The sequence below is a fragment of the Silurus aristotelis genome, assembly GCF_946808225.1.
Source record: "Silurus aristotelis genome assembly, chromosome: 24".
Taxonomy (NCBI): domain Eukaryota; kingdom Metazoa; phylum Chordata; class Actinopteri; order Siluriformes; family Siluridae; genus Silurus; species Silurus aristotelis.
In genome coordinates, this window is record NC_139597.1 from 5,055,016 (window position 1) to 5,076,065 (window position 21,050).

Here is a 21,050-nt window from a genome sequence, read left to right on the forward strand (position 1 = left end):
CCAAGGAAATCAAGCTAATAAACACTGCTTGCAGTGCATTCAGTTAACAATTTATACATGCATTATAAAAGATACATTATGAACTCTAATGCCTTTTATCATATAAACAATTTTGATTTGAATAATGCCTTATTACAGCATGGTAACATGTGCAACATGTAGAAATTATATATATTTGTATCATGAATTTATATTATATACATGCAAAAATCAGAAATATTTATTATAACAATATAAGGTAATAATACAATGCATTATAACATAACAAAATAAAGGAAAATAATAAAGGAATATAATATGAATTTTGGACAGTTTTAAAAAAAAGTTAGTCCCATTTGATATAATAATTTTTCAGTGTGACACATTTATTCAAACACCTAAACAGTTAAAGGTTAAGGGTCTCACAGTGGCAGCTTGGTGGTCCTGGGATTTGATCTCATGACCTTCCAATCAGAATTTCAACACCTTTTCCGTTGAGCTACCACTTCATGTACAGACGTAGGGTTAGAAAGCCTGGGGTGCAGTCAGTGTTTCAATTTATCCCAAAGGTGTTCAATAGCAGGCCACTCAAGCGCTTCCATTACAAACCATATAGACTATATCTTCATGAAAAGTATTTAATATGTTAAGAAGGTATTAATATTCCAAAGCAGAGACTTTTACAAACACCAGATGAATTACCGAGAGGCCTGTGGAAATATGAACGTGTTTACAGGGTGATCAGTGAAGCATCTCTCTCTCTCTCGCACATTTTATGAATGGCCATCTGATAAAAGGGCTTCCCCACTCACCCAGGATTGATGATGGTCTCCACTGGAAACACTATTGACCGTCTATCTGACCTGAGGTTATTAACGACGCTACGACACTTCCACTTGCCTTTTTTTTTTTTTTTTTTTAAAGCAGAGATCAATCATAATAATAATAACTGTGCTGTGGCTCACTTCATCATTCTCCCTTTTACACATAGATTTTATTACAAGCCTGGAATTATAGACTGAATGGATGTTCTATAATTGGAAAAGAAGTAATGTAGTGATGTACCTCCATGGTCCAGTTTAGCTCTGAGTGCCTTTTTTTTCTTTTTTAATATTTGAATGAATTGAGTGCTTTGGCCAATCCCTACATCCAAAGAACATCCCTCTGTGAAGCATGGTGGTGGAAGCATCATGTTTAAAAAATGTTGTGGGCCTGGTTATCCATGTTTGCGTCTCTGACTAATCTTAGATTTTGGCCCAGTGTGTGAATTATGGTGCCTACATGACACAAAGCCATCTTGTACCATATTCTGTCAATGTTTTGTAATAATATTCGTAATATTGCTCCAAAATGTGATCTTTTTAATTACAAGAAAGCATAAGATTATGTAAAAGTGAAAAATTAAATTTTTTTTAAATTTTTTAAATTTTTTTAAGTTTATTAAAATAAAACTGTAATTCATTCCAAATAATGCAATTAAAAAAAAAAGTTATGATGGAAAAAAAGAATAAAAAAACAGTATACAGTGTCCTTTAAAATTATTGGCACCCTAAAAAAAAAATATCTTAAGCCTTAAAACACAACATACAGTATTTAAAATGTTTAAATTAATCAACAAAATATCAATATCAGTATTAAGTATATATTAATTATATGTATTAATATTTATAAAAATCTATATATAAAGTATTATAATTACAAATTTTTGATCTTAAAAACCTTAAGATAAATGGGGAAAAATATAAAATTAAACTTTTTAAATAACTGAATTAATTCAATAAATTTTGCTCTCATTTTATTAAAGCAGTTGTGGTATAAATATTCATTATCAATTGAATTAGGTAATTAATTGATTTGTTAATTATAATTAGTCTTTGAATGACTCAAGAGACAAACATCAGCTTTGTGGGTTTTGTAAAACTGTATTTACAAAGTTCAAAGCCAGTATGACAACAGTATCTCAATACTTTAAGAAAAAAATTGCATTGTTTAAAAAATAAAGTACTGATTGGGAACCGTTCACGTAAGAGACGTTAGTGTTGGCTGAAGCAACCTGAAGCAAAGTGCAGTCATTGTAACAGGACAAACCCCTCTGGCTGTTTTACATCGTCCTGCACAGTTCCCTCCATGGACATGAAGAAGGACAGAAAGAATTTTTCTTTTTCTTTCTTTGTCTTCTTTCTCTTTTTTTTTTGGATACAGCAAAAACAGACCTTATAATATGTATATAAATAACTCCACATGCCGGTCTGTTTCAGTTCCCATACACAAGGATTGGCTTTCTATAGATTAAAAATATAAGTCTCTCTCTCTCTCATTCTCATACACACACACACACACACACACATACATGTGTACAAAGGGTAAAGAAAATCAGCATGGCTTTTAGATCTCAAATCAGTTTGTTAAAGGAAATCCGTCATAAATAAGGAGAAGGAAAGACACAGTGTCTGTTATACCATGCTGTTGCTCTCGCCCGCTCTCACCACAAACTGTGAAAGAGAAAGAAAATAATTATCTAAAGATAAAAAACCTGCAATCACAAAGTGTAAAGAAAAGATTTCACAACAATGAGAAGATCTGAAACGGTTGAATGAAGAGCTTTTAATGAAAAATACAACAAAAAAAACAAAACATTTACTGTATAAAGGTTTCAGGTATCTATCATGGCTGTGTGCTGTTCCAAGAAAATTCTTAGCAAGAGTGGTGCTGAAGTAACTCTGCGTTACTGTTACCACTTATACAGTAGGTGATTAGTTCCTTGTAACAGGATATGCTTTTATTCCTCTTATACCACAGCAATCTGGTGTAACATTTTCCATTCAATTTCCATTTTCATTTTTATCCATTTAAGGCTACGCCATGTCAAACTGCTTTTGATGTTAAATCGACTTTTTAAAAGGTTCAGAAAATATCACTATCCCCATTAATGTGAATAAATAAACAACCCTGCGATTGTCTGGCCAATCGGAATACAGAACTGAACGGTGCTGTGGTATAAAGGTACATCATGATCATGTGACCTCAGAGGAAGTGATTTAATGATCTCAGACAGGGGTGAGTTCATGCATACATGCAGCAGTGACTGACCCAGACTGCTGACTGTCCACTCAGAGTTACGAAGGCTTTAAAAAAACAACAAAGACAAATTCACACACACACACACACACACACACACACACACACACACACACACACACACACACACACACACACACACACACACACACACACGATTCTTCATTGCGAGTAAAGAATCATCATGCACATCACATCTCAATTGCATCTGAGATTCATTAAGCGGGATTAATGTTACACTGGATTTAAGTTGGAAGTCTTGGACTTAGACGGACATTATTATTACATCATAATTCAGGAATGATGTAATAATGTCCGTCCAAGTTCAAGACTTCCAACTTAAATCCAGTGCAACATTAATGTCGTGGATTTTATTTCTCCTGTTTTGAGGTCAGGAAGAGTTTTAATGCAATGCAGCATTCATGTTAAATAATAGACTAAAGCCATTTTAATGCAATAATATATGATCATATCATATTTAAAGACATTGTTTAAGGTTCTTATTTGCATAATAAACCAATTAACCATCATTACTCATTTTTAGAATTTTAGAATTAAGTAATTAAGCAAAGCATTCTAGGCAGCCATGTGACTAGATATGAGAGAAATTGTAAATTGGTTAATAATTTAGTGAAATTAGAGCCTAATTAACATAAGAAACCGTAATCTTATATAAATAATAGAAAAGAAAGAAATAGAAAGAAATATGTGACAATTAGAAATGAGTTTTACTGGATGGTACCTGTAGCTCGGGTCAGTGTAGAGCACGACACAGCGAGTAGAGAGGATCAGAGCAGAGCACAGCACACTTACCCCATTAATGAAGGGCAGGTTCAACAACGAGCCGAGGATGGGTATCCTCCTGATGAACCCAATAACCACCGGGAAAAAACCCCTTTTTAGAGAGAGAGAGAGGGGGGGGGGGAGGGGGGGAGAGAGAGAGGGGGGGGGGGGGGGGAGAGAGAGAGAGAGAGGGGGGGGGGGAGGGGGGGGAGAGAGAGAGAGAGAGAGAGAGAGAGAGAGAGAGAGAGAGAGAGAGAGAGAGGGGGGGGGGGGGGGGGGGGAGAGAGAGAGAGAGAGAGATTTTTTCAATCGTTTGGCATATAGTGTCTTTATACTGTCATTAATTTGTTTAATACAATAAAAGTTTCTTTTCGGCTTCTCCCGTTTTATTCATTCTGTATTTACAATACCATTCCCTCTCATTTTGAGAGAGAGAGAGAAAGGAAAAGCAGGAGAGAGAGCTAGATTAGGGTAAGAGCAGAATTAATCTGCACCTTTCTGAGCGGGAGTTACAATGCAGAGTCAATAAGGTGACAAAAAATGGTTAAGGTCATTACCTGAACAGAAGGAAAAAGCCATAAAACTCGAGCACCACTCCAATGATAGGCCATCCAATCAGGACGATAAACACACCCCCGAGAAAGAAGCTGGTGGCCTTCATCTTGTGTTTCTGGAAGAAGAACCTGAAAGTCCTTTCCAGACCAATGACAAATGCGAGGCCCACCACAAACAGGATCTGAGAAGAGAAGAGAGAGGAAAACCGTCTGTATGGAGAGTTGGGAAGTTGAAGGAGCTTTTTGAACATTTTCAGGAAAAGTCTTTACAAGTGCAGACTCAGGACTATAGCATATATATGTATTTATTGGGCCTTAAAATGTTTAATCGTGATCGTACATTTTTATCTGTACTAAATGCACCTTAGATTAACACTTTAAATTTTGAATACTTTCTTTAACATCAGCATGAACAAATATGGATACTTTATGCAAATGTATGTTTATTAATAGTGAATCCAAACTCAACATAGAGCATGAAGATAAAATATTCTTGTAAATGTTTTAAAGTCATTTTGGTGTTTTAAATTACGACAATCATCAAGACAGCAAACTGAACTTTTGCTATGTTTCCACACGGACAGCTTTAATTGCCGGATGTGTAAATTATTTTTTCGTTTTTTTTTTTTTTTTTTTTTTAAACATCTCGAAAAATGCGTGTTGCATTGAAGGTTTTAATTTTACCTCTTTTATATTTATTCATTTTAAATAAAAATGGTCAAACAGATTTGACAGCCCTAACGTAAAAAATGTATATATTTTATTTATTTATTTACATATTAATGAGTTCCAGCTCATTGTAGTTTCAGCAAAGAAATTAGTGTCATGCTGTTACAGGAAAATATTCAACAAAAAGCTGGGAAAATTTGGAACTAAATAAAAAGCTTACAAATGTTAGATATCTCACACACACACACACACACACACACACACACACACACACACACACACACACACACACACACACACACACACACACACACACACACACACCTCTTGTTGGTCACTCAATTAACTCTCATATAACCCTTTTTAGTAAATCCAAACTATTGCTTGACTCATTCGACTCCCAAATGTCTCTTCTGAATAAATTAGATCACCTTATTAAACTCTCGAATGGTTCTTTTGTAGTCAGATCTTAACCCTCATCTTTCAAGTAAGTCAGGTCTGTTGCCTGACTCATTCAACTCCTAAATGACTGTGTAATAAGTCTGATATATTTTTGACTCTCAAATGGAAAACTTGTTCTACATCAAATTGACAAAATCTGTCACATGATTAAAGTAAATATCATTACTACTGGACAACACGATCTCACTGTGATTAAAGCACACATTTATACATACAACAGTAGACATTGGAATCCAACCATGTTGGCGATCAATACATATGCAGGTACTTAATTGGTTAAGTTTAGGCTATTTATTCATTCATTTATGTACAACTCAAAATAACTTTTGAGCAACTTTCACCTTCTGCTTAAGACTCCATGCTTTACTTTGCAACACTTTTTATATTTAGCAAAATACTTACTTTGTCTGTCTACATCAACAAAACTCACCCAGCAGCTGCACATTTCTTACCTGATATACAAACAGCTACTGAAACATAATATTTGTCTACACAGAACCTCTGTCTAAACTGAAATTGGAACTTAACCCGGTTAACAAAAGCAATATATATATTTATTTTTTTAATTTATTTTACTATTTTTATTGTAAATGATAAAGACTATCTAAGAAGACTTTAGCTAGAGACTCCTTTCATTAATGTTAATTTTCACCTTACAGAAAACTTGATCGAAACCTTCAATATTAGGTTTTGACAAATCAGAATCCAGAACTAAGCAGCATCATGCTGTGAACCAGATATGGCCATCTTGACAGTCCTAACCTATTCTGACTCGACTCGAGTTTTCACGTATCCACGGCGCATCAACAGACACACCCTGAGACACTTACGTTTCCGATAGCGAGGAGTGCTTTGTCGAAAAACAGGATCATTCCGAAGAATAGGAAGAACACTCCGAAGCCTGTTAGTCCCATCCCGATTTCTGTGGTGTGAATAAAGTAATGAAATTAGTAACAGAATCTGTGTTCTTAAAGGAAAACTCCACTTTGTATTGTAAGCTTTACAGTCTACAGTGTTGGAAGAAATTCATCACAACATAAATCTGAAATTCAATTCGGAAATTCAATTCTGTTTTCTGGAATGCTTTGTCATCAATTTTCATCAAAATGATGTTTTCACTTCACAAACATTACCCACAATGCCATTCAACAGCCTGCATCAGCCTACTAAGTGATACAGCAGGGTTTTATTGTTTTAGTCTGTACACTTTGCCCAAGTAGATAATCTTAGAAATACTCCAAGTTTTAGGGTAACACTACAACATGCTCCACATTATTAGTGTTTTATTATAAAGGCTAATAATTTGGTTTAGTTTGTAGTTTAAATTTATGATGATATATTTTGATTTAGGCAGAAACCAAACCTATCATACAGTAAAAAAAACCTGCTTGTTTAAAGGAAAGAGCAAAAGTCCAACAGGTCACTTGAGTCTTTAACACAATGAATGATATATACAGTATACAAAACCATTTATAGTGCCCTTCTTAATGTTAGTGAAAAATTAGGATTCGGGTTTAAATCATTTTAAAATTCTGATAAAACGGAGATTTTGCTCATCGGCCCAAAAACCAGTACACAGAAGCTCCAGCATTTCAACCTGCATTTAGAAGGATGATCTGTAACTACTAGTTCAACAGTAAAAGACCTGGGAGTTATTTTAGCAACTTGTCTTTTAAAAATCATATCACCCATATTACAAAAACAGCCTTCTTCCACCTTAGGAATATTGCTAAGCTAAGAAACATCTGTCTATATCTAATGCAGAGAAGCTCGTCCATGCCTTCATGACCTCCAGACTGGACGATTGTAATGCATTACTAGGTTGTTGTCCTGCATTATTAAACAAGCTACAGTCCAGAATGCAGCAGCCAGAGTTCTCACAAGGTCTAGGAAAAATGACCATATAACCCCAATCTTATCGTCCCTACACTGGCTTCCTGTTAAGTTTCGAATCAACTACAAACTGCTTCTTACTTACAAAACACTAAATGGTTTGGCTCCCATGTATCTATCCAGTCTTCTAACACGCTACAATCCATCATGCTCCTTGAGATCTCAAAACTCGGGACTTCTAGTAGTTCCTAGAATAGCAAAGTCCACTAAAGGTGGTAGATCATTCTCACATTTAGCTCCTAAACTTTGGATTAGTCTTCCTGACAGTGCTCGGGGTTCAGACATACTATCCCAGTTTAATGTAGATTAGAGACGTATCTTTTTAGCAAGTCCTACACATAACACACATCACATATCATAACATTGTGCTCCAGTACATCTGATCACATGCACATTATAAACTTGTGCTTGTTAATATCATGAACAGCAGCTACGCTAATTTCTCTCCACTGCTTCTCTTTCTCTACCCATCCCGAGGTATCCTGAGGTTGCTCCAGCTCCAGTTGTTTTCCACCTCATGCAGATTGTGGACCTTTAAAAGAAGTAGATGCCGAATTTGCAAACATCCCGAACCATCTAGAGACGTACCATTGGATCCCACTTCATGTGGAGTTTGGACACTGAACCTCCATGAGTGTTTAAAGGCTCTGGCATGGAGAAGCTGGTGTTGGATCTGTGATGATCGCAAATGTTGAGCTATTTTATGAGTTGCTCAGTAGCTCCTAGTTTTATAACCACAAAAGACTGTAAAAGACTGTAGAAAGGACATTACTCATTACTCACTTACATGTCAGTGCTCATGTTAGTTCTCACTCTCCAGTGTTCTGTATTGTTTAAAGACCATAATCACACTCTTGATGTCACTCAAATGAGTTTTGAGTCTGGTTCCTCTCAAGGTTTCTTCCTCATAACATCTAAGGGAGTTTTTCCTTGACACAGTCGCCATGGCTGCTCATCAGGGATAAATGCACACCATTTACCTTAACTCTTAAAATTCTGTAAAGCTGCTTTGAGACAATGTCAGTTGTGAAAAGCGCTATAGAAATAAACTTAACTAACAAATATTACACATCAGCTGAACATTTCTGCTCATGATGCATAAAAGTACATGTCAAAGATTTCAGTAATATTAATTTATAGTTTCGCATTTTAAGACCTAAAAAAAAATCTCCACATTTCTTCCTAAAGATCTGCACATAAACACTATTAAAAAAAACACATGCCATTGGATTGGGTTAAGTTTGCTGTGAGTTAGCTGGATGCTAAGCTATTAGTTTACAAACACAACCCTATTGTTGAGTTTCAATCACCCAAACATATGCTTTAACCCTCTTACTTTGTGAATCAGTGAGAGATATCATCTTTGCAAAGGTTTAGACTTTAAACTCGATGAGAAACTGGAAGGCAGCTGTCGCTTGGACACTCCAATCGCAGGTGAACTGCATCAGCAACAGTTTTGCAGTGTCCACTTCCGGTTCTGGCTGCGCATGCGCGCAACTGTCAACGCGGATACCGGAAGAATAGACCCATAATTCGTATTATAAAGAAACTAGAGTTTGGAAATTAGTTTTGTTGTAGGTATTGTTTAAGCCTCAAACAAAAACAGAAAAATAGGTCTTACATTTGTGTAAGAAAAACAAAAAGGTTGATCAAAAAGCATTTTTTTTGTTTGTTTATATCAAAGTCATAGTAACCAAACAGAACCTCTGTGGATGAAAATTGATGAATTGGATGAAAACAACAGATCAATTCTGTTATATATATAAAAAATATAAAAATATATATATACAAAAAATATATACATACAAAGATGCAGAAATCTATTTAAGTTCTAACAGGACTTGCAGTATAATATTTTTTTCCTTATCTTTTTGATTACGACTTAATTTTCTTGATCTTAATATAACAATCATGGTTTCTTTGTGATCATCACTTAATTTGTCTGTGTATTCAGAATGAGCGTGTGTTCTAGAAGCAGCATCATCACAGCATCATGGAGAAAAAGTTCTGTTTAAGAGGAAACAATATTTGTTATGTCAACATCACCAGACATTTAAGCCACGATACCGAGATAACAACTTATGTCGAGATCATGAGAAAATTAAGTTGTGATAAAGAGAGATTAAGAAAGAAAAACTATATTCCAACGCATGGCCTCTTCATAGAAATAGAAATCCTTCCACGACAAGTCTGAAGGTCCACATTCCCAGAAGAGATGAACAGATTCATTCCTCAGCACCACAGAAAGAGCATAAAGGATTAAATATCTTTTAAAAAAAGGACATAAATGATAATTTTTTAATTTTAATTGGCAAGATAGAAGAGATTAAGTATTTTATAAGATACATTATTGACCGTATTAATAATTAAATACTTAGTGTGAACAGTGTACACACTTATTTTCACTGAATGTTATCAAAGAGGCAATTTCAGTAGAACACAACATATGGAGAAGAAATAATCTTGTTTTAGAATATAATCTAAGTCTTCTGTTATGAACTGAAAAAGTAGATAAAAAGCAGATTCTGGTTTCAAAATGATGATAGAACAGATAGAGAGGCCTGAGATCTAACTGAGTTATTAAGAAGCAATATGACCAGAGGTGGCAAAATGACATACATCCTTTATTCATGTAAAAGTACAGATACTTATGTTTTAATAGAAGTACTGACTACAGTTTTTACTTAAGTTAAAGTAAAGAAGTTTGGGCTCTGACATGCACTTAAGTAAAAAGTAATCATTACTACTAGACGTGACTAGACCTTACTTCATATTAATATATTAAAACAAAGAATGTCAAATTTTGTTACCTAATGAATGTGTCCAGGCTGAACAACCACCATACAGAACACAAGCAGAGAAAAGATGATGATGATAATCAGGTAATCAGGAATGTCTCTGTTCTGTCATGTTTACTCCCTCTGTGTTATCCATGTTAGCCCCATGCTTCTTGCTGTACTCTCCCTTGCTCATTGTTATCTTTGTAAACTAGCCTACGTCTGAAGTAAAGCACTGATACCATAAAAATATACTTAAGAACAGAAACAAAGTATTTGTACTTAATCACTTCCCATCTTTGAATACGAACCAATTACAAATGGTGTGGTGGAGTGATACGGTTGCAAAGAGTAGGTGGTGAAGGTGTATAAGTTTAAGTACCTGTGGTCAAATGGGAAAAGTAATGGAGTGCATATTAGAGAAGTATTGGTGGTGTGGGCGGAGAAGTGATTTGTTATAGAAAAATATCTGCTAAAACTGTGATGAGACCTGCTATGTTGTATGGTTTAGAGACAGTGGCACTGACAAAAAGACAGTACAGAGATGGAGGCAGAGATGGAGGTGGGATATTTGAAGATGCTTGATTTTTATTGGGAGTGATGACGATGGACAGCATTAGAAATTAGTTTTATAAGAGGGAGCACACAGGCAGAATGCTTCAAAGACAAGCTGAGAGAGGCACTATTAAGATGTTTTTTTCATCATCTTTTCACCAGCTCACTCCTTCATTCCTCAGGCATCCTCGCATGTTCCAACTCCACTGCATCTCTCCTAAACATCTACATGCTTCTACCGGTATGTCATCTGGTCCTACCGACTTTCCACTCTTCATCCTTTTAATTGCTGCTCTCACTTCCTCCTTACTAATCCTACCCACTTCCTGCTTCACCATCTCCACAACCTCCAACCTTCTCTCTATCATTTTCCTTGTTCATCAGCTCTTTAAAATACTCCATCCATCCCTTCAACATCCTATATGTGAATGTAAATATTTTACTTCTCATCTTTTATAGTATTCTGTCTTACAAATTCATATGGATTACATAATTCTTTCATGATCCATTATCATAATGCATAGCAGGGATATTGGACTCTTTCAGGTTTTAAAGAAATTAAGGATAAAGACCATAAATCATCAGGGAAAAATAAACAGCAATGACTGATTCCCTGAACTGATGAATTTATTTTGAAATTATTACACATTGAAGACAATTTTCAGTTTACATTTATCCTCAGTGGAATATTAACACTGTTGATTTATCGTCTCACAAGTGCTTTATAGAATTTTTTACAAAAAGGTAACGAACTATGAGTTCATGGTCACTCTTTGTGTAAAGCTGTTTATTTTAAAATATTGCACATCATGTAGACCAATCATTTTTTAGCACTGACACATTCAATAAAAAAAGGACCCAAAGTTCATCCAGAGACTGAATTACTTCTGCTCCACTATTTTTATAGATTTATATATAAATGTTTTAAACTTAAACAGATAGATCAACATGCATGACAATATCACAAATATCCAGGAAAACATGTAAACAAACATAAAAAAAATTTAATCATTAACTTAGTTTCAGGCACTGCTGATTAAAATTATGAGATTCTTTAACATGAATGTGATTTATTTCAGTAAAGTGTCATCAATATCACCAGCATCACTCAAATGTAACGTTTCCAATAAACAGATCAGCCATTCATCAGCATCGGCTTCACTCCGGAGGCTTCTTCTTCGCTTCCACGTCCTTTTTAAAAGCCTCGATTTTCTTTGCGATGTTTGGAACCTTCGGTACAAAGACAAAATGAAAGACACAGACTATTAGAACAAAATTATTTATTTTTGATGAATAATTACACTGCCCTACCAAATAAATAAATAATTAAATAAAATAAAAAGTGACCACTTGGACCACCTAAAAAAATTGGATAATTACTGCATGGATGATCATGTTTCAGCTGGCAAGGTATTTAACCCTGTGGTCATGGGAAATATGTTAATCTGTTTCAGAAGTGTCTAATTATTGGCATGCATCAAAAGAAACCATCAAAGGAAACTGCTGAAACTACTAGAATTGGGTTAAGAACTGTCCATCGCATCAATAAAAACTGGAAGGACAGTGGAGAACCAATGGGGAAGAAAATCCTGAATGATCGGCAATCACTTTTGTTGAAATCAAATCGTTAAAAACAACAGTAGAACTCACGGCTATGTTTAAGAGTGAAAGTAAGAGCATTTCCACAGGCACGATGTGAAAGGAACCTCAAGGAATTGGGACTGAACAGCTGTGCAGCTTTAAGAAAAACACTTATCAGTGAGGCTAATCGGAAAAAAAAATCTTCAATTTGCTAGGGAGCATAAAGACTGGACTCTGGAGCAATGGAAGGTGGTCATGTTTTCTGGTGAGTCCAGATTAAACCCTGTTCCAGAGTGATGGGCGCATCAGGGTAAGAAGAGAGGCAGATGAACTGATGCGCCCATCATCCCTAGCGCCTACCGGAGAAGCCTGTGGGGGCAGTGCTATGATCTGGGGTTGCTGCAGTTAACTCTCCAATCATCAATACAAGATCTTGGTGAAAAATGACTGCAATTAGTGACGGGAATATATGTTGGGACCTTGCAGAAGCTTATTGAAATGATGCCACGGTGAATGTGTGCCGTAATCAAAGCTAAAGGCCGACCAATGAAATATTAATGTGACTTTTTTTTGGATGGGCAGTGTATATTCTGACTGTAAAATAGACGTATTGTAATATTTAATAAGCTATAGATGGTTTGTTCTTCTTGCACAATTAGTGTTATTGACTAGATTGTAATCATAAATCTGTTTGTTAGTTATTTGAAACAAAAGACTGAGAAACACATCAAAGAAACGCATGTGAAAAGCCTGTGGAATCGATTCAGACTTTTTAAGCATGTGATTAGTGATGACTGCCATCAATTTAACACGTTTTTACACTCGTCACGTGATACTGAAGTCTATAAAGTAAGAAATGTGCTTAAAAATGTTTTTCCAAAAGGTGTGTATGTGTAATATTTGTGCAGCTGGTTTGACAACATCAAAGCACTCTTTAATGTCAGATTAAATGTCCAAAACGATAAATTCAAATTATTTAATGTTTAATTTCTTTTATTAGGAAGAAAATCAGAACCAGAAGGATATTTAAAGCAAACCTCATAGTTCTGTGCGAGGTACATCCCAACCACATTCCCCAAAGTGAAGCCAACCTGCAAAACAAAAACATAAACACACCTTACTACAACCTCTCCTTATTTATGACCTGTTTTTTGACTCATTAATCATCAAAAAGATGTAAAATTATGTTTTCGTTCTTGGCCTGTTATATTATCCAGCATTATCTATGAACAAATCTGCTAACGTCATGTGCTAACAACTCTCAATTCACCAGCTAGCCATGTAACTAGCAAGCGAATTTAAGGATTTATTGTATCCTAAATATGAATATTATTTAAACGTCCAAACATCATAAATACTCACGATAAACTGCATCATGTTTAGAGCTTTGGGTGGAAATAAATGAAGTTTTAAATAGTTTCGATTTGTGAAGTCTGCTCCAAACACAAGCACAACTATTTCGTTAATGCATTTCAGAATAAACGTCCAAGCAATAAAATAAAAAACGCCTCCAAACTTTTTACATAAATGACGAATTAATTAAGTGTCTCACATTTTAATATATTGTAAGGCATTAAATAGTTTAATATTTACTTAATTAAATTTTTTACTTTGAAATTATTTTTACTGTAGTTACAAAATCTGTCCAGCAGATGTCGACAAATGCTTATCTCAAGGAATTACAGCATGATTGTATTTTATTGGTATTTAGTATTTATTACAATAATACTATTGTATTTATTACTACACTTCCAGTGCTTTAAAACCTCAATCAGTTCAGAATCAGAATTCATTAATATATGACAAACATTTCACTATTAAACTGGTGTATGTAACTGAAATAAAGATGCAAAAATACAGACATTCATACCACTTAACTCAAATGAAATTTTTCTTTCAGAATTGTACCTTTGGGCTGCAGTTTTGGTTTTGCATTATGGTATGAAACAACTGAAAGAAATTACTGTTTTTATATATATATATATATATATATATATATATATATATATATATATATATATATATATATATATATATATATATATATATATATATATATATATATATATACCAAAACAAAAACCAGCAGTCTGAATGAAGCATTAGCTTTATTTAGGGTTTTTTTTTTTTTTTTATTAATTAAAAAGCCTTATGCATTGGCAGTTAGAATAAAATTAGGTTAGATCAGAAATGCAAGAGTTCAGACAAAACAAATCACATCAGCATTTTTAAGAACACTAAGAAATCCGTAATAAAACCAATTTTACTTTTATTAAAGACGACTTACAATTCTCCGTTTCCTCAATTCTTATCAAGTGCATTTGCTTTTAATATACAAATATTTTGTTAAAAATAAAGGGGCGCAGGAAATTTTATTTCCATTATTAGAACTTTTTGCACATATCAGAAATGCCTGAATAAATATGGAATAAATAAAACAATACAGTATTTAAGTGCTTTTAAGATGTTTAGAATATTTAATTTGAAATATAATGCTTTGCCCATCAAAGCAAATATGAAAAACATTGTCATTGCAGGGTCAATGTTTAAAATTGATACAAAATAATATGAATTGTGGACATGTTTTACCAAGTATCCTATTTTACAATCAAATTGTGTTTTCCCCAGTGTGATAATATCTATTAACAGACGTAGTAGTTAAAAAAGAAAAAGAAATGTGTGCATGGCCTTGCTGTTTCATGTATTTTTGTTTTTGAGTTAAGCTCCTTCAGGTTCAGTACTCAGCATGAAATGAATAATCTTTGTGCTTACTCCCCCTGGGAAAGAAAAAAAATTGTAATCTTGTTAATCCTACATAATAACAATAATAATAATAATGACCATATTGGACATTGTTTATAATATAAAGCACTCACCACTCCATGGGACAAAACCGGTAGTTTTTGTTAAAGCTTAAAATGGTCTTCATTTCATCGTCGCTCAGTTTAAAGTCTAACACCTGGAATCATAAATAAAATAATTTAAAAGTCCGATTGTTCCCCGGAATCAAGGTGTTCCAGTCTTTCTATTAAAGCTCACCTGGAAGTTCTCCTTAATGCGTGATGGATTGACAGACTTTGGAATCACAACAACATTCCTCTGGACATGGAAGCGGATCAGGACCTGAAGATGGACAGAACATCAGATTTCTTGCCCAGACATATCTGATTTTATCAGATGTATGCCTATGTATGTATATATATATATATTTGGACACATCTTCTAATTCAGTGTTTTTTCTTGATTTTTATTACTTTAACATTGTACATTACTACTGAAGACATCCAAACTATGAAAGAAAATAATATAGAATTATGTAGTAAACAACAACATCAAGTTACACATCCCAGAATATATTTTAGATTGTTCAAGATAGCTACATTTAGCTTTGATAACAGCTAAATTTAAAAGTGTCTTTTCAAAAGTTTGTTTGGAAATTTTTTGCCTTTTTAATGTGCTTTAGACTATCAATTTTCTGGTGCAGAGGAAAGAGTGAGTACAGAGTCAATAACCCTATTAGTGCTACTACAACTACTGTACAAATCCATATAATGGCAAGAAATTATGCACCAATTGATTTGTAACGGATCAGCAACAATTCAAATCATATCAGATTATTGGTGAATTAAATTTTACCGTTTCAGTAGTAAATTCAATCAAATGTTTTTATATGACAGAAAGAGCTTTGTATAACCGGACTGCAACAGTAACTCCATCACACCACTGCTTCATTGATTATTTTTTCTATTACTATGTGTTGATTCCTTATGTAGTAAAAATGGTCATGTGTAGCACAGGACTGAAAAATGAAATCTGATTAGCCATGCTCCCTTCTGGTTTAAACAGCAGGGGTTTATAAAGCTTACGGTGAAGAGTAAAACAAACGAACAAAACCGATTTGTATTCAGACGAAGTGTAGCGTGACGACCACTATTTTTTTTTTTTTGAGTGACAAGCATGTGGGCACACCTGTGTGATTTATACTGAGATGTGTTATAAGGGAAAGCTTAATGGAGGATAGATAGGCATCAGAGTAGCCATGCTCAATTCCATTTTGCAAATCAGGGGAGAAATAATTCTAACTATGTGACACAGTGAAACTTCAATGTATAAATTCAATTTTACTTTAGATGAAATTGGTCATGTTATCTCCACAGTCCTGTTACCTGAGCAGTGGTCTTCTTGTGCTTCGCAGCAATGGCTTTGATCTTTGGTTCCTCCAGCAATGAAGGGTCTCCTGGTTTAGCCCTGATTTTTTCAAATATTTCATACACACTTCATTTAGTACACATCCACATTCACTTTATTACTTAAACACACACCACAGACAGACGTGAAGTCCTAGAAACATAAGTGATTTTGAAAATGAATGTAAAAATCTCTCACCAGGGTCTATCAGGGGAACCCAGAGGGCTGTATGCAGTCACTGTAATCCCCTTTGACTGGCAGAAGGCAATCAGTTTGTCCTGCGTCAGGTAAGGGTGGCACTCAATCTGCAGATAATAAGCAGGTGGAAATGCCCACATGCCTACAAATTCATCATCAATCTTACATAACAATACAACAAAGCATCACAGGCTGTGAGTGAACTCTAGATGACTTACAGGTGCATTTTAGATTGAAAAAGAACATGAAATAGTAAATAACAAAATTACCTTTATGTGTGGATCTATTTCTCTAATTAGACCTTAAAGGACAAACTAACAACATCAATGCTGCTGCCCTTTAAATAGAGTCAGGTAGAGATTTACAAAAAAACAACAACACACTCCTCGAACCAAAGATGAGCATCTATGAAACTAGTTAGCTGTCTTAATTTATAGTTGTTTCTCCTATTGACTTCTTTTTTTTTTCTCAACTTAAGCTTTGTGATGCATATGGTTTGGACATGTGAAGAGGGGCATGGGGTATATCGGTAGGAGAATGCTGAGGACTGTTTACATTATTACAGCAGCATGCTGAGTGTTTTCTTCTTCACATAGTAAATTCAGCATGATCAAACATCCAAAAAAGCCTTAAAAACCTTCTAATTAAATGTTCACAACAATTCTAAACTCTGTGGGACTTTACCTGGTTGTTAGCAGGTTTATATTTCAGGCCTGGTTTATTTAGAATAGCTTCAATCTGCGTTCGGTTGAAATTGGAAATGCCGATAGCCTTCACCAGCCCTGCGTCGACCAACTCTTCCATTCCCTAAAGCAACAAGAATATCAGTGTGAAAAGATGCCCTGTTGCCTCAGGAATCGTCTTTTATGAAACTGCAATCGATTTGTTACCTCCCAAGTCTCAAGGAAACTTGTGTCATCGCTGATGGCAAAACCTTCACTGTCCAGTGGGAAATCATCTGGTCCAGGCTGCAAGATAGAAACAGAGTCTTTAAATATAAGCCTCTTAGAAGCACATGGAGGCATGGAGTTATTGTTAGTCAGTGTTTCTATTCATCTAAGAATACAGCAATCTTCCAAAAATTAAATTTTTTTATTTATTAAAAAAAAAATTACATCATACTGTGTATAATGCTATACAATGCGTCATCTAAATTTCCTTAATTTTGGTAAATCTTTGAGCTTTTCTTTGAGCTTAGTGGATAAATCCGGCCTTACATAACATAATCGACTCTAATCTAGGAACTAATTACTGGGAGAATAATTGGATACCCGATAAGATATGAGTGATTGTGTAAATCTTGTGGTAATCTTTTACAGATTAGAGATTCGCCTTTTACAGACTGATTTCCCCCAGGACTACATTATGGTCCATAAAAGTGACACAGCAGATTTACGACTACTGCTCCTGCTGTGAATATTATTTCAACTAATACTTTTGCTGCTGCTAATACTATTAGTACTCGTGCTATAACTGCTGCTGGGGGGAATGGAAAACTATAACCTAGTTTATTATGAAAGGATTTAAATCCACCTTAAAGCCGGTCGGCAAGTGGACCAGATACAGATCCAGGTAGTCCAGGTCCAGGTCACTTAAAGTCTTCAGACATGCCCCTTTTACGGCTGATTTCTTGTGAAAGGTGGACCAAAGCTGTGGATAAAAACGAAACTTTACCTGTGAAACTGTGTTCAGTCTGGCTAATCTGTCATAACGTTTGTGACAGTAGCAGGATTTTAGCAGAAGGGGTATGGGTGGTGTGGTGTGCAGTGGGGTGGGAGTGAGTGCTACCTTGCTGACAACAAACAGCTCCTCCCTTTTTACCACACCCTGTTTAATCATGGTCTTGATGCCCTCTCCAACCTCCTCCTCATTATGGTAGGCATACGCGCCATCGATGTGTCTGTAACCTACAGCAATTGCAGTTTTCACGGCTTCAGCCACTTCACCGGGCTTAGACTGGGGCAGAGAACAAAAGGTTTAATAAATATTAACTCACGTATCAGTGCAGGGTGTGGCAAAGTTTTGTTTGCTTTACTAATCATTTAATATGCCAATAACTGGATCTTATCACAAACATGCTAATGAGAAGTAATGAAAGATCTGTGATTAATTAATGGATGAAATACTCAAGACTCTGTACCTTGGGTCTTCTCACAGAATTAATAAGAAAACAAAAAAAATATTCAAAATGTAAAAAAAAAAAAAAAGTACAAATAATAATAAATATATAATATAATGAATTGAAAAAAAAAAGTACGGTGTCATACAAAATAAAATTTTTTTTTTAACCATCTAAGAGACGACCATGAGCGAATCGATAAAAGTAGAAAAAAAAGGAAAAAGTTATAAAGAGAAAAATCTTACAAGTTATTTAGTTTTAAGTTAGTTCCTTTATCGACTATTATATGTCATATTATTGAATATTAATGAATAATTATTATTTAACAAATGTATATATTTTTTCCAAGCTACAATTTACACATACATATTATAAATATATTTTAATTACTTTATTTTTGCTACATGATTTATTATTTTTTGTTTTAGGGTGTGTAATGCAAAACATTAGATTTTTTTTATATTAATTTTCTTTTTTCTTTTGTGTGGGCTTATGTTGATGCACTTTTTAATTTCATGATGAATAGATTTTTATTACATTTTTGTCTTATTATAAACATTATATCATTGCTAGCATTAGTATAAATAGATTGCATTAGATTAGTTTCCATTTCATTTTCATTGTGCAGTGTACATGTATAGAGTAGTGCCAATAGTACAGTAGAGGTGAATTATGCAGAGCAGTAATAAAACATTAATATATTAATAACATTGTTATTTGCCATTTATTGTAAACTGAAAGCCCTACATAAAAGCTCACCTATATTCTTGTTTTAAATGTTTCATTTATTTTATTGCCATCTGTTAGAAAAAAAAACTCTTTTCAAATAAATCTTTCTTAAGGTTTACAGGTTACAGTGATATAGTGATTCCCATTCTTAATCTAAATATCTGTGAATTAACAATTCAAAGTATTAAGTAAATACAAACAGAATCAGACATTTTACGGGATGCAATAGAAAGTTATTTGCAATACGCAAACAAATTGGCAATTATATTACTTCACTCTGATTCTTACCTTCCATGTACCGAGACCCACAAGTGGCATGTCTGCTCCATTATTGAGTTTAACTGAATTTGCCATTTTCGACATGATTATATTTTCTTTTTAGATTTAAGGAATTTATAATAAATAAAGCTAGTTAAAGTAATCCAGCTAAAGTTACTAGTGGTGGAGGATGAAGCATAAACTGCTCACACAATAACTACAATTAAACAGATGTGCACCAACAGAATAATTTATCCACAGATAAATCTGTCCTGCCCCTATTTCAAACAAAGTATCACCACCCAGTGTAGTGGATTATAAAGCTCGAGTTCTTTTCACTGAAGCAATTCATCTGACTCAGTTAGGAGTCAACTCTTGAGCTCCCAAACAACTAAACCAGAAAATCTTTTTGACCAGTAATTGCTCATGACATAACTGCATTCACAACTGTCAATTGCATTCCTTTTAAAAAATGTTCAAAATCTATAAAATTTTTAGCAATATTTAAACAAAGAAGAACAAACACATGGTAATATCTGTCATTTCTATGGAATCTTTTCAAGTGAGCCTTGGCACATAAATAGATATGCACTGTTTTCCCATGTGTTTGTTCTTCTTTGTTTAAATATTGCAAAAAAAATTTATAAATATGAAAAAAAAGGAATGCAATTGACAGTTCTCACAATTAAGTGCATAGAAAATAGACATTTGCAATTTTTTTCTTACCTTCCAAGTACCAAGACCCACAATCGGCATGTCTGCTCCAGTGTTAAGTTTCACTGAAGTTGCCATTTCTAGTTAAATAATTGATTATAGAAACTATAATAAATGTTGCTGCTGAAAGTACTAGTTCAGGTTAATAGTGGTGCATGAAGTGGCGTCAGTTGTCACTGGTCAAATATTAACAGATATAGTTCAGATCAGGTCATGAGCTTTTAAGTTAATGCTGACTCATTATGTGACTCTGTGGATAGCTGTTTTATAGTTTTCTGGCGAAATGCGGAAGAGGATTGCATTGGCAGGCCATTTTCCCTGCATTTAACACTTGCATTACAGGCAAAAACACCTACAAATTAGGCTGTAATACTTCAGCTACAACACTGCCACCTTGTGGACTGTTTTGGGAACCTTCAGTTCTTTTCACTGAGACAGATTCGCTGTCAAATTCCTAAAATACTTTATAAACAGGATTAGTAATTGCTCTTTTTGGCCAAACTACGACTGACA

At 34.4% G+C, this 21,050-nt stretch overlaps 3 protein-coding genes across 4 annotated transcripts; all 3 read right to left on the reverse strand.

The window, feature by feature from the left end:
- Positions 1-1,881: 1,881 nt before the first annotated feature.
- Positions 1,882-8,915, reverse strand: golt1ba (golgi transport 1Ba). Of its 2 annotated transcripts, XM_083527758.1 has the most exons (6): positions 8,755-8,915; positions 6,356-6,447; positions 4,398-4,576; positions 3,871-3,952; positions 3,070-3,104; positions 1,882-2,471 (listed from the first exon to the last, which is right to left on the reverse strand). In XM_083527758.1, the coding sequence occupies exons 1-5, from the start codon at positions 8,777-8,779 to the stop codon at positions 3,096-3,098; spliced, it is 387 nt and encodes a 128-aa protein (XP_083383884.1). In that variant the 5' UTR covers positions 8,780-8,915; the 3' UTR covers positions 1,882-2,471; positions 3,070-3,095. The 2 variants fall into 2 exon arrangements, with proteins under 2 accessions (XP_083383884.1, XP_083383883.1); XM_083527757.1 differs by lacking the exon at positions 3,070-3,104 and having other exon boundaries at positions 8,755-8,914.
- Positions 8,916-11,359: 2,444 nt separating this feature from the next.
- Positions 11,360-13,841, reverse strand: stmp1 (short transmembrane mitochondrial protein 1). The gene is made up of 3 exons (XM_083527828.1): positions 13,694-13,841; positions 13,369-13,422; positions 11,360-11,980 (listed from the first exon to the last, which is right to left on the reverse strand). Exons 1-3 carry the CDS (start codon positions 13,706-13,708, stop codon positions 11,909-11,911), a joined length of 141 nt encoding a protein of 46 aa, XP_083383954.1. The 5' UTR covers positions 13,709-13,841; the 3' UTR covers positions 11,360-11,908.
- Positions 13,842-14,420: 579 nt separating this feature from the next.
- Positions 14,421-20,776, reverse strand: LOC310719348 (aldo-keto reductase family 1 member B1-like). The gene is made up of 10 exons (XM_083528955.1): positions 20,550-20,776; positions 18,506-18,673; positions 18,251-18,367; positions 17,608-17,685; positions 17,402-17,524; positions 16,718-16,824; positions 16,498-16,579; positions 15,371-15,454; positions 15,208-15,290; positions 14,421-15,108 (listed from the first exon to the last, which is right to left on the reverse strand). Exons 1-10 carry the CDS (start codon positions 20,613-20,615, stop codon positions 15,066-15,068), a joined length of 951 nt encoding a protein of 316 aa, XP_083385081.1. The 5' UTR covers positions 20,616-20,776; the 3' UTR covers positions 14,421-15,065.
- Positions 20,777-21,050: the final 274 nt, after the last annotated feature.